This window comes from Chiroxiphia lanceolata, chromosome 1 (assembly GCF_009829145.1).
Source record: "Chiroxiphia lanceolata isolate bChiLan1 chromosome 1, bChiLan1.pri, whole genome shotgun sequence".
NCBI classification, from domain to species: Eukaryota; Metazoa; Chordata; class Aves; order Passeriformes; family Pipridae; genus Chiroxiphia; species Chiroxiphia lanceolata.
Genome location: NC_045637.1, coordinates 49,498,048 through 49,512,513, shown reverse-complemented (window position 1 = coordinate 49,512,513; position 14,466 = coordinate 49,498,048). Strand labels below are relative to the sequence as shown.

The 14,466-nt window shown below is 40.1% G+C and overlaps 1 protein-coding gene across 1 annotated transcript in view; it reads left to right on the top strand.

Moving 5' to 3' along the window:
- Nucleotides 1–14,104, top strand: part of COLEC12 (collectin subfamily member 12) — a 102,813-nt gene extending 88,709 nt beyond the window's left edge. Inside the window, exons 4-10 of the mRNA XM_032703672.1 lie at nt 674–772; nt 3,260–4,306; nt 5,659–6,147; nt 6,761–6,897; nt 7,648–7,757; nt 9,452–9,597; nt 10,788–14,104. Of these exons, the coding sequence (XP_032559563.1) occupies nt 674–772; nt 3,260–4,306; nt 5,659–6,147; nt 6,761–6,897; nt 7,648–7,757; nt 9,452–9,597; nt 10,788–10,807 (2,048 nt within the window). The 3' untranslated portion in view covers nt 10,808–14,104. The remainder of the gene's footprint in view (nt 1–673; nt 773–3,259; nt 4,307–5,658; nt 6,148–6,760; nt 6,898–7,647; nt 7,758–9,451; nt 9,598–10,787) is intronic.
- The last annotated feature ends 362 nt before the right edge of the window (nt 14,105–14,466 follow it).

Sequence of the window (14,466 nt, the reverse complement as noted above, 5' to 3'; positions counted from 1 at the left end):
GAGCACATCAGCCATAAATCTGCACTTCCTGAATGACCATCCTTTCAATCTTAATGAGGCAGAATGGTTTCAAGATCATTTTGAGTGATCTGTACCATTATCGAGATGTTTAAAATCCCCAAAACTGCTATCTTAGTCCTAAGTTTGCTATCCAGATGGCAACTTCTAGTGATTAAAAGGCACAAGAAAAAAAAGGTTATTTTTAAGGATAAATGGCACATAGCAAAATAGAAGGAAGTCTTCTTTCACATGTCTGAGCCTTTAGCAATCAGTCTGCCTTTGCCACACAGCACTGTGCTTGAAGCATGGAAATATTGTTAAAAGAAAAGGACTTCATTCGTGAGGAAAACCCACAAAGAGGGATTTCCTCATTCAGGAGAGAGATTGCTCATGGGCAAAAAAAATTTTTAGAGACTATTGGCAGACTGAAAAACTGGAAGAATTCTGGGTCTCACCAGCAAATAGGAGCTCATCCTTCTGAATTTCACAGAGCAACAGCAAAGTGTAATGGCAAGCAAGGAAATTCTAAGGTGTTTTCTTTTTTTGGTGTTTTGTTGTTTTGGTTTTTTTTTTTTGGCAGTGGCGGAGTTTTTTGTTTGCTTTATTGTTTACTAGACTTTTTCCACTATTTCACTTCTCTTCTTTCCATAACATACTGTTCTCTTTCTCCTAGTTGTAGAAAAAATGGACAATGTGACAGGTGGCCTGGAAACATCCCACAGAAGATATACAGAAAAGCTCACAGAGGTGGAGAGTGATCTGAAGAAATTAGGTAATCTTACACACAAGCAAAGCTCCTTTGTATTATGACTCTGGGGTGTTCTCCTGGAAGATAGTAACAGGAAATTTGTCTGAAAAATCTCTGCCTGTGACAAGATACAGCACTTCTATTCCAATTTCTCAAGTACTTGTGAAAGCACTTAAAAATCGTTCAGATTGGGTCTGCTTAGGATAGCATTTTAAGCACACTTCAAAATTTACAGTTCCCACTGAAATCACTTTGGAAGCATTTATACTTAAACAGGCACCTAAAAGTTGTGCTTAGGAGACAATCTTCTCTGAGGTATGTGAAACATAGCAGAAGCTGTTTCACAGCACAAGAGATTCTACATGAAGTGCAAATCTGTCACCCAGTCATCTTGATGCTGTTTTAGCAACTAAGATTCAAAACTAAAGGCCATTTTAAGAGGTGTACAGATAATCAGCTGTTCAAAATTCTTGCGTCTGAGGCAAGTTGATTACTTCCGTAAAATGTTTCTTGATCATCTCAGGGAATACAGGACAAAAGGTTGTTATGAGTTCAGATCTTCCAATTGCTATCAAAGTTCTCAGTTTGCAGGAAGATGGAAAACAAAATCATGGATAAAGATTCTACTCTCTAAGTGTACATTCTTACCTTTCTTCCTATACACAGACATATTTTATTATATAAATTATTACATAGATATAAATATACACATACATGCATGTGCTTCTTGAAATAAATTTTGTTTAGCTTCATAAACCCTATATTGAGATGTGTATTTCTATGAAAAATTGTTTGCTTGCAGCTTGATTATAAATTTTTACAACTTTTTCCCTTCAAAAAAGAGCTGGCTTCTAAAGTATTTACACACTGCGTTTAGTTCAAAGACATGGGGTGATATGTTCTTTTACTCACACTTATACAGAAGTAAATGTTACAACTTAATGCATGTGCAACCTTTTGGGTTATATTTGTGTTATTATATTACACTGATTAAATTTGCACAACTTGGAGCACCTTTGATTCATTCATGCCACATTTTTACATGCTGCTGGGTGGATGGCCAGTGAGATGCTCAGGACCATCATTTCCCATTTAAGTGGACTTGCCATGGAGTTAGTTAGGAAAGTTCTGTAGCAACTTTTGTAGGGAACATAAAGGTACGAGTACTGCTGTAGGACCAGAAGTATAACAGTGTGTGGTGAATGGAAGACAGGCCTTCAGAGATTAGCTTCGGGATGGCAGTTGTCAAGAGCTGTGTGTGGAACACAATATAATTTGAGCTATAGCCAAGAGATAAACATAAAGTCAAGAGCTGAGAAGATCCTGGAGTGAGATAAGCAGAAGAGCGAGGAACTGTGCTCAGGAAGATGTCCATCCACAAAAGACTCCAAAAACACTTCAGGCTGAGGTCTCACAAGCCACCATTTGATGTTTGCCATCACAACTCATTCAAACACATCAGAAAAAGCTCCATACACAGCTGTATTCACTGTACTTTATGAAAATCATACTACTCTCTCTTGGAGTCATCTGAAATGATGGACTTCATACTGCATAATTCATAAATATAGCTACACTTAGATGAAGACAAAAATATATGGACTGTGAGTAGGATAGTGAAGTGATTCAGGTCAAGAAAGGAAATATTCCCTGAAACCAAGTGTTGACTGCTTATTTCCTTGTTTTCTATGTCCTGGCTGAGAGGCTGTGCAGATTTATCACGGGGTTTTATCATACTCAGACAGGGCTTTATCATACTCAGACAGGCTTCCAGAAATATTCTGAAGGGCAGTGTAAGCAAAAGCAGAGATGTTCCTCAAACATTAAAGGTTTTGCCTTCCTCAAGCTCAAACCACGAGGAAATAATAATGGCAAATAAATGTCATTAAAAGCAATAATAATGTATTAGAGAGAAAACCAGAAATGCATCATATCCTGACATATCAGTAGTAGCCTGCTGGCAAAGCTTTTGTCTCTAAAACAGATTGTTTTAAAATAAGTATTAGAACTTTTTTAAAACTAAACCTAAGATTTTTTTAAAAAAAGGAAACTATATGTACTAAATCACAGTGAAGATTTTCCACCTGCCAAGAGGAAGAAAACATGAACAGCAAAAATAAACTCCTGAGCTTTCAGCAAAATCCAGTTGTAACTTCAAAACATACACTTACTGATACCCGTTTAATGTTTTGAATTCTGTTTACCGTTCAGTTTTCAGTCAGAATGCAGCATTATTTGAGTCCATATACTCATCAATTGCTAACAATAGTTTTCCCATACATGAATACAGAATCACTGTTTTGTTTTCCTCAGCAAGACATGATTCCTCTTTGCTTTTTTCCTCTGTCTAGTGGCAGAACTTTGCTTAGTGGTTTCTCTTTGCTGGAAAAGACAGAAGTTCTACTGAGCAGTTTGTCAGTCTGACTGTACTTAAAATACACTGTGCTGTTTTATACTGTATTTTAAAAAATCTTATCCTAAAGACTTTCAAATTTTTTTCCTGTACAACAGATGACCAAGCTGGACAAAAAGCCTTGAATACTAACACTGAACTGTCCAGCTTCAGATCTGACATTCTGGCTCTTCGTCAGCAGCTTCATGACATTGCAGAAAAAACTACCAGAAACAAAGATACACTGGAGAAGCTCCAAGAGTCTGGAAATGCATTAGATGATAGACAGAGCCAAATGAAAAGTGCCTTAGACAGTAACTCTTTCATGATCATCAGTGTTAATAAGACTCTTCAGTCATATACTGGCTATATCAACAATCTTCAACAAGACACAAGTAATATCCAAACAAACCTGCAAAACCAAGTGCATTCTCATAATGTGGTCATCATGAACCTGAACAACTTAAACCTGACTCAAATACAGCAAAGAAATCTTATCAGTGTCCTGCAGAAGTCAATGGAAGATACAAGCTTGGCTATTCTAAAAATCAAGAATGACTTTCAAAATCTGCAGCAGGTTGTCCTTCAAGCCCGGAAGGACACCGACTGGCTTAAGGAGAAACTACAGAATTTACAGACTTTGGCCGCCAACAATTCAGCATTGGCAAAAGCTAACAATGATACCCTTGAAGACATGAACAATCAGCTCAGCTCCTTCAGTGGGCAAATAGAGAACATCACCACAATTGCCCAAGCCAACGAGCAAAATCTAAAGGATCTCCAGGAACAGCATAAAGGATATGAAAACAGAACTGCTGCCAAATTCAGCCATCTAGAAGAAAGGCTCCAAGTCTTTGAAACTGATATAGTCAATATCCTTAGCAACATCAGCTACACTGCTCATCATCTACGGACACTGACCAGCAATCTCAATGAGCTCAGGACAACTTGTACAGACACCTTAAGTAAACATTCAGATGAGCTGATTTTTATGAACAGCACATTAGCCAATATTCGCATAGACTCTGCATCTCTCAAGGTGCAACAGGATCTGATGAGGTCAAGGTTAGATGTTGAAGTTGCCAATTTGTCAGTAATCATGGAAGAAATGAAGCTGGTAGATTCCAAACATGGCCAGCTCATCAAGAACTTCACTATCCTACAAGGTATGCAGCTTCCCAAATGATGTCTATGCTGAATTCCTACTTGCATTACTTCTTTAGTTCTGTGGAAGTTAGTGCATGCTGATACAGAGTTTTGGGGTTTTTCGTTATCTAATCCAAAACTTTGGAAATGTACATGTAGCTTGAATTTTCCTTACTAATTTTTCTATGCCTTCTTTACATAGCTAAAATGGAGATGTTATGAAAGAAGGTTCTGACTTAGCAAAATTTTATTCTGTCTGACTAACTGACTGGATCTGCTTTTGATTTAGTTTCTAAAATAAGCAAGTAAAGGTGTGGAACCTCAAGAAACCAATCCCTGCTAAGAAGGAAATGGCTAAAAAATATGTGTTGGACTATTCCCAGAAAGGTCCACCCTTGCTGAAAAACACGTTACTATTTCACTTTAAGCCAGTTGTTAGTCTGCCAGAAAACATCCTACTTTATTTAGTTTTTAATCTTGGGATATTTTATTTTCTCCAGAAATAAATGGCATCAGGTTTAGGAGGTTTCTCCCAGCCAAGTATTATCCCAAATGAAAAGAACGCTCATATTTCCAACCTGATGTGAACCAGTCAGGTTGAACTAATCACAAATATAAATCCAGTGCTCCAAATAAGCTAAGGCTGAATTACAGCCAAGATTACATGTCAGTAACCCTAACCGTTCTCATTTCAACCAAGACTAAATGATTCCAGTTTGGGAATTTATCTCTGGAGGAGTTTAAATTATGTAGATGGGTGGTGGGGGGTGGGAAGGCATTGACAAGGGATTTGCTCAGCCGTGATCAGAATCAAAAATTGTTTTGTTGTTTATTGCTGTCACAGTATTGCCATTTCCTGTTGGGGGTTATTGTTCCCTGTCCTGTTATAGCTGGACAGTTAGCAGCTTCTGGTCTTTCCCACAGTTGGTCTATTGCTCACTAGCCATCTTTTTGACATTCTGTTATTGACAGAGCAGCAGACAGGGTCAGGAGAAAAAGTCCTGAGGTCTAAGAGCAGAGAGGTGAGACTAGAAGGAAAAGGGAGGGTGGCAGAGCGAGGAAACAGGACCATCAACACACAGGACCATGTGCATCAATAGTACAGAGTGTGTCTTGCAGGGAGTGACACCTTGGCTGGTCACCTGGGGCACAGTATCCCGTATTTCGTGAAGGCTGATGAAAGAGCAACAGTAGAGAAACTGGGAAGCAGATGTACTGTTATAAGCACTGGTGGAAGCAACTCTTAGCCTGGCTCCTGCATTGTTAAATATCCAGTGTTGCTGGTCTGACATGTACTAAACAAGGACCCCGTGTGGGCTTTTTGTTTTGTTTTCTATGCATATTCCTACTTTGCATGTTTACATTGTTTCAGGTCCTCCTGGTCCCAGGGGACCTAAAGGTGACAGAGGCCCTCCAGGTCCTCTTGGCCCCGCTGGCCTAAAAGGACAAAAAGGAGAGAAAGGAGAGCCTGGACCACCAGGACCTGCAGGTGAGAAGGGCCCACCTGGGCCAGCTGGACCACCAGGAGAAAAAGGAGGGAAAGGTTCAAGAGGATCGCCTGGCTCCAAAGGTCAGAGAGGTTCTCCTGGCAAGACTGGTCTGCCTGGACCAAGTGGAGACCCAGGGCCACCAGGTCCACAAGGCAAGGATGGTCCACCTGGGCCTCAAGGCCCACCAGGATTTCAAGGCCTGCAAGGAACTGTGGGAGAACCAGGGGTACCAGGACCTCGAGGACTACCCGGACTACCTGGAGTCCCTGGGCTGCCTGGTCCAAAGGGGCCACCTGGCCCACCAGGGCCACCAGGTCCAGGGATGCCAATGGCACTACAGAGTGAACCCACGTCAGTACCCGAGGCTAATGGTAAGATATCAACACACTGCATCCACCTTCCGCTGACATACAGGTACATGTAGCAGACAGTGCTCACCACTTAGTTACTGCTTCAAATAACTTTACCTGCCTTAGACTAAGTCTCTGGGATTTCAGAGAATCATCATAGAATCACAGAATGGCTTGAGTTGGAGGGAACATGAAAGACTATCTAGTTCCAACCCCCCTTGCCATGTACAGGCATACCTTCCACTAGACCAGGTTGCTCAAAGCCCCATTCAGCCTGGCCTTCAACATTTCCAGGGATGGGGCATCCACAGCTCCTCTAGGCACAAAGAGTGCTGTTAAGTGAAACCATACGTGTTGGTCTTCTTTCTGATGACCTGAAACTGATATAAGTTAAAGTTTATGGCTAAAGAAAAGGTGGCAGTATTGTGAGTAATACATAATTCCCTTGGCCACACAGTTTAGACTTGATTTTACCCAATCAGGATCCTATTAAGTAAATTTCTGAACTGTTTGTAAGTACTTTAGGAAGCAGCATTCTGTAGATGGGTATGTGTTCCTCCACTTATTATTGGCCCTATTATTGGCCTGTTTACTTATCAATGACAGGCTTAACACAAAAAAATTCACATCACAGGTTGTTCTCCTCATTGGAAAAATTATACAGAAAAGTGCTACTACTTTTCAATTGAAAGAGAAATTTTTGAAGAGGCAAAGTTATTCTGTGAAGAGAAAGCATCACGCTTGGTTATCATCAACAACAAAGAGGAGCAGGTAAGTATCTTCTATTTCTGTTTTTCAAGGAGAGTTTGAAGTTGTTTAACATGTGGAAACCACAAGGTAAGTGTGAAGCTGAGAGCATCATGAATTCATATAGTGAAGTAGACACAGTGATTGACTCATTAGCATTTTGTCCACCCTCTTTTTGATCAGCAGCTTCTCCTTCTGCAGAATGGCAGTGTGAACAGAGCTGGTGCTGACCCTGAAGGTGGTGGGCACAGAGCAGTCAGAAAGGTTGCTGAGAATTGTAGAAGTTTTGAACCCTTAAAGATGAAATCCATTGTGCCTTGCATATTATCAAAAATACATTTTTTGCATCAGTGAATGTAATTTAAATTGTCTTATTTAATACATGCAGCCTAAGACTACTGTGACCCAAGAATATTTTTAATCTGACTATAAATCTAACTTTACTTTTAATACTATTCAACGCAGCAGTGGGGATGTCAAGGTGCAACTGCTTACTCTTTGTGGGTTTTTTTCAATTTGTATCTATAAGATGTTAGATGTGACTTTATGTCAACCTAATTTTCATGCTTAGCTCTCTCTATCTCATATGCAAACACAGCAATGGATTCTACTTTGGGCAAGGGGTCACAAGACCAACTTCCGACACATATCTTCAGTTTAAAAAAATTTCTCTGGCCCTTCCTATTCTGATAACAAGACATTCATGAAACCAGTGTAGCTTATTGGCTCCAAAGACAGTTGTTCTTGTTATGGACTAAGATCTTTCTTTCACAGCAATGGATAAAAAGGCAGATTTTTGGGAAGGGCAGCTTCTGGATTGGACTAACGGATTCAGAGAAGGAAAATGAATGGAGATGGCTGGATGGATCCTTACCAGTTTACACGTACGTAAATAAAATACTGCTACCACTCTTGCTGACACTTCTAAAAGCAGCATCTAGAAATTGTCCAATGGATCCAGATGGCTGTAGATGCCAATGATGTAATTTGTTACTGAGGGTGTTGTTGAACGTTTTTTTCCTCTCTCCCTTCTCCTTGCACAAGGCTTTCTTTCCTTGCCAGAAAGAAAACTGAATGTTGAATGAAAGAATCACATAACTAAACAGTGCAGTGTTTCTTGCCAAAATGTTTGCTCCTGACTTTTATTACAAAGTTGAGATGGAAAGCACAGACAGTTTAACTGTTTTGGTTTGAATTTTCCTTATTTGCATTACAACTGGCTATAAATAGAGTACTCATTCTGATAAAAAATGACCAGTCCTTAGATAAAGCCCAAATCCGAGTGGAAAGCATTAAACATAAGGAAAATGCATGAAATAAGGATGTCTATGCTTTGGCCAGCTGAGAACTGAGTTGGCAGCTCTCCAGGAATCCTAGAGCTACACCTAATTTGTCCTAAATGGAACAGATTGCAACCACCCAAATTTTTAATACTGAGGAGTAGACTAAAGAGTTTATAGAGCCGAGCATGCTGTGCTTCAGAAAAACAGACTACAGACAGTCAGATGTTACAAAATGATTAGCTGTGATCTCATTGGTGTTCATTTACATGAAAAAACACGGAAAAAGTCAGATGCATTTCAAATGAGCCATAATATTTTCCCTTTTTTCTCCCTCCCCATTTTCATCTGTCTTTCTCTTTATGGCAGCACTGTGACTGATTCCCACTTCAGGCACTGCTTTTAATCAGTTTCCACTATACCATGGTTTTAGGTGCTCTGGTGTAACCTCAGAGCTGTTGGTTACTGATTTTCAGAGTATTTCATTACTTCTGGAAAGCTGTGTGTCCTTCCAGGTGCCTGGTTGGACACTGTGTCAGGCAGGCATGTTTTTTAGCTGAGCATGGACTGTGTCAGCCAGCAACCACAAGCTCCCTTCAACAACCTGTTTCTTCAGTAAAATGGAGCTTTTAAGTCCTGAGGTTGGAAGTGTTTCTCATTCATTAAACAAAAACAGGATGAGGAAACACTTGCTGCAAGATTTTTTACAAATGCTGTGTTCAGTTTCACCACCAAAGTTAATGATCTCAAAAAGATGTATGTATATATACTCTGTACATTCCTTATAAGTCAAAAAAATTCCCTTCCCATCCTAGCATGTGTCCCTCAAACACGTACATCTTTTCCGTTCCTCCCAAGATGCCCTGGTTCAGTCAGAGAGCTGAGTGCCTTTGCAGTGAGCAAGGGCAGGGTGTTGCCATCTTGGCAGTACCTGGGAGCTTGTGGGCTCTTCTCAGTCCCAGCTGCCAACAGGAATGCAGTGTGCAGGTTTTGCAGGCTTGGAGCAATGCACATGGAGCATGGAGCACTCCCACTGTGTGTGCATGTACATTCAGAAACTAAAATAAAGTTCATCAGTCTAAATTTAGGTCTCTGAGTTTTGGCAGCCCAAGGCCGAATAGATTCCCTTGTCTGTAATACATCTGTTTTCCATTTTCAGCAAGAGTCATGTATTGTTTGTTTCAATGTGTATTTCCCGTTCAGAACAGATCTCATGATGTTTTCGTTAATTTCTTGTGGTGAAAAGCTGCCATGTGTGCTGTGTTGTGCAATCATATCTCTTGCTTTTTCGTTGAAAGAAACTGGAAAACTGGGCAGCCTGATAACTGGAGTCATGGGCATGGGCCAGGGGAAGATTGTGCCGGGTTGATCTATGCTGGGCTCTGGAATGACTTCTACTGTGAAGATGTTAACAATTTCATTTGTGAAAAAGACATGGACAAAGGTAAGCAAGGCACTTGGTTTAATTATTTCACCATGTCCATAGTAACTGTCCCACAGCTAGAGGTGAGAAGATCAAGGCTAAATGCAATGGCAGTACCTTGTTGAGGAAGAGGGGAATCACATGTGGAGCACTTCTACTCTGATCCAGCCCAATATGTGCATTTCTAATACTTTGAGTGATGTAGGTACTAGATTTATTGCACTCGGAAAGAGCAATCTCAAAGCTGGCCGTAGCCATGGCATACTCTGCATCTTGACCATCTCCTGTAGACTTTAAACATGCCTAGAATTTCAGACATGATTTGGCACGTGCTCAAGACCCTAGTCACACTGGAAGATGTTTTTATAGTCTCAATGGCCATGCAACAGGACAAGCTGAACTTGGGATGACTCAGGCACCAGCCTTCAAACACCAGAAAGACTTCGTTTTGAGAGTTTGTGCAACAGGAAGCACTTGATGACTGCTGAGGAGGTCTTACAATTCCCATCAGTACCTGGAGATGTCCCATAGGACTGATAAGTTGGGTCCACAGACCAGCAATTCATCTCTTGCAGCTGGAGTGAAGGACTCATAAACTGCCAGTGTGGCCGAGCAGTAGCCCAGGTCATTGCCACAGGGTATCTCTTTTTGTTGATACAGTCATTTCTGCAAGAGCAGGGGACAGGTGGTTCACATGGCTGCTTAGAGCTCAGCCACATCATGACTGAACTAGGTGGTGTTTGTGTTCATGGTGGGGCTCTGCCTGAAACAGTATCTCCTCCATACAACCTGTTTAAACATTGCTCCAGTTGGAAACTTGTCGGCTGAATTTCAGAGAAGGCAGACATAAATGTCAGCTAGAGCCAAAATTACATCCCATCCATAGAAATGCCCCTTAAACCAAAACAAAACAAAGTGCTGAACAAGCTTTGTGTGTGTATAAGTCTGTTTGGATGCCCAGAATGAAGGACCATGTGTAAGTAATAATGTAATTTGCTCTAGTTTTCCTACATACATTTGTTATTTTAAGAAAACTTCATGGTTTACAAATATTTATCCTCCAGGACATACAGGATCTGAATATGAATCTTCTTAAATTTTTTACATACCTTGATCTCTGTAAGTTTTCTTTTTGCAAATTTGGTTAATCTTCACAGGTTTTTTACAAGCTTTTTTTTCTCTTTGTTTTTCTTTTTTCTCTCAAACTCTAGGGCAAATATTTGGCGTGTAATAGGCTGTGACTTTACAGATACCTACATGTTATAAAAATCTACGTAAAGAAGAAAATCCTGGGAGAGAGCAGCATCGACTTCCAAAATTAAATATTAAAAAAAAAGAAAAAAGCAAGCACTGAAAACTGATTTAAAAGCATAAAGGAAGCAACTCTTCTCCAGCATCCTGCAATTATTCAAGGCCTTTCAACCCACAGCATCAAGAAATACCGTTGGGCTAATTCTGTTATAGGTTTTCTTCCCGACTAGTAACCACGTACATAAGCAACTTGTGTCTTCTGAGAAAAGACATTCCATCAATCTGAGTAAGACTGTTGGTCACTCATATAGAAAAACATATAAAGCAACTGTGTAAACAGTTGTTTCATTTGCTAAAATCCCAAATGTAGGAAAATTATACAGATACACGAATATATAGATTTTATATAAATATATATATATAGTCCAACTCTTATCAATAATATGGAATATACTTTTAAGAGCTTTTAAAACTTTGTATTTTTGTACAAAATATTTGCTTTTTACAATTGTTCTCTTTTTTACTGACTTTTTTTACAAATATAGTGCACAGGGGCCAAAGAAAACAATAAAGGTACTAATAATTCATTAAGGTTTGCTGTCAGGCCTAGCTCAGCAGTAGAGAAATATTTTTCCATTTAGAAATATTTGTACTTTCCCAGATGATTTGTTCTGGTTAAATAACTTTTAAAGCAGATTTTAGGTAGTGTTTTCCTTACTATATGCAATCTAGTCTGTGTGTGTAACAATTAAGTTGACTAAGGACTAGATACCCAATAGCTCTGATCACAGCCAGTGTTCCACTGACCATGTTAATAAAAGCTTTTCCTTCCTTCCTTCTTTTCTTCCTTCCTTCCTTCCTTCCTGCCTGCCTGCCTGCCTTCCTACCTTGCTGCCTTTTCTGCCTTCCTGCCTGCCTTCCTGCTTGCCTACCTCCCTTCTATCCAGCCTGCCTGCTTTCCTGCCTGCCTGCCATCCTGCCATCCTACATTCCTTCCACTCATGAGAAAATGCCACGGAAGTAAATCACCAGCTTTTGAGAATGATTTTGAAATGTTTTCATTCCTTCTCCCTTCTTGTAAGGAATTCTGCCCCAGTAGGTGCTACACGTACTGCAAGTCAAGCCCAGCTCAGAGACTTTATGGAAAGAAAAACAAAGAAGCTGCACACATTGAAATATGTTTGTTTTTAAGACATTTCAAGATCTGGTAAGAAGGACATGCCATACTCAGAAAAGTCCAATAAACTTGCACTTCTCCTAAGTGCTTTGTAAATCAATCTCTCTGTTTTCTTGGACCAGTACTTCTCTCCCAAACAAAGTAGAAAATAAAATATGCTGCAAAACAGAAGGAGATGATATCATTACACAGCCAGTTTCCTCCACAGTCCCGTGTGCCGTTGTCTAGGCAGCAGCGTTGCTTATCACAAATTAAAAAAATAAGCAGTTAAATTCATTAGCAGAAACTCTTGTATTGGTTCCCAGTTTTTGTACTCTTTGCATGTCCACATGCTATATGATGAAGGAAGTTGTTTCGGCTTCTTGGGAAGGAGAGATGTTTTTCCATTGCCTCCTGACCTGCCGTTTACCTTGGCTGAATGCAGATAAATTTGTTGAAATACTCCAGCTCTGTTGGAAACAGACAAGATTTTGTACTTCAGATTTTCAAATATTGCTCCTAAACCCAACCAATTAAAGACTGCTGCTTCCCTACGTCTCACCCTCTCTCCAGTATTTTAAATTTTAATTATGATTTTCTTTAAAAATACACAAAATATTAGATTTGGGAAGCTGTCCTCTGGGTACAAATTAGATATGAGACAGGAACAACAAAAAAATTTCAGATGCTTAATTAAAAGTGAGAGGTTTGTGCATTTCAGCTGCAGAAACCATGCCATCTTGGAGGCAGGGCTTTTCTTCAGACAGTCTGGATTTCCTGAGGCTTTTCTTTTGGCTTTTTCATCAGGTTTTGAATACAACTTGATTCTTCCGTACACTCTTGTCATGCTGTACCTGGGAGTCGCATGTAGATGCATTCTGTACTGTTTACATATATATTTACACAATGTCTATGGAGATAATGTTAAACTGCTATTTTTGGATAATGAGTTAAAAAACTATTATTTTGCATGCCCAGAGAGCCTCACAAACCCTGGTGAGTGGAGCCTTGCAGAGCCACACTGAAATAGAAGCACTGCTACCTTTGTTTTGAATGTTGGCTTATTTGGGTGAAATAACCCCCTTTGGAGCATCTGCCACATTAAATGACATTCTTCCTGCTTTTTACCGATATCATAAACTTCTCTCACCAAAAGAAGCTAAAGAGAAACCCTGTTTAAGCCCAAGCTGTACTGCTTCCTTGCCCCGATTTCATCCTTCTCTTCCTTCAGCAATAGCAGTGATGGTACATATCAAGATCAGATGATCCAAGAGTCATCTAATGTCTTCCAGTTAGAGGAGTGACATGCTAAGGACATTGAGAAATGAAATGTGACTGGACTTACACCTTCTGTTCACACGTTTGAATCAAAGACTGCAGCTGTGCAGCAAACTGGCTGGAGAGGGGTGCTGCAGTTGCATGCCTAGCATGTCCAGTCATCCTTAAAAAGTGTCCTGAGCAACCAGGTGGACTGAGACAGACCATACTTTTGACTTAGGATTCCTGCAGGAGGGAAACAGAGGTGTCAAGTGGCAACAAAGATTGAAATCACTGAGAAGGCCAAGGGAGTGTTAAGACAGCTCAGGAACCTGTCACAGAACGGACAGATTGGCAGGGATGTGAGCGGGACACCAGAATGGGCCAAAAAATTGTCATGAAAGTCAGAGCCGCCACTCTTTAATGGGAAAACATCCCCATTGAGCCTGTTTTCTGTATGGTTTGAGTGATAACACAGTTTGTTTGGAAAGTTTTAAGTGACAGGAAATTATTCTGTCCCAGCTCAAGTTTTGGCCTTCTTATGCACAAATACTGTAACTTGTCCTACTGAGCACACATTCCCATCATCATTTTTCTTGTTTTACATCAAACTAAATGCAAGTTCATATACCCTGGCAAGCACTGAGACTTTGGGAAGAAAAGGAGGAAAAGGCAGAGAGGGTGCAAAGTCATTGTGATATACATTCAGTGCTGAATTTCTTAATGTGATTTCTGACTCGTTTCATTAATTTATTTGGAAACACCTTCAGCTGATTAGAGCTTATAAATTTCAAACTCTCATTCTCTTTGATGTCTATAAATAATACCTGCAAATGTTCCAATAAAGGTATGACTAAGTGGAGACATGGAAGTGAATGTTGTTTACTCTGTGCGTGCGTGCGTAATCAAGAGAGATGTGGAGCCAGACGCACTCATAGGTATTAAAAATCTGATGAAAATTTTTTCCATTAAAGCCTTCCTTCTCACTTACACCATCCTAGTTCTAAACATGACTGTGGCTATTTTATCTCTTAATTGCATTTTTTGTGCCTTTTTCTTGCAGCACCTCAGTGCTGGGAACATAGTTTCAAAGGTAAGAACTGAAAAAGACCTTTAAGAAGGGGTGAAGAAGCAAGAACTCCCTTTGCTGTTTACTGTCCTCACAGACAAAGCATTTCAGATGGGTCCCCAGGTGAAGGATATCCTAAGTAGAGCAGGATCAGTCC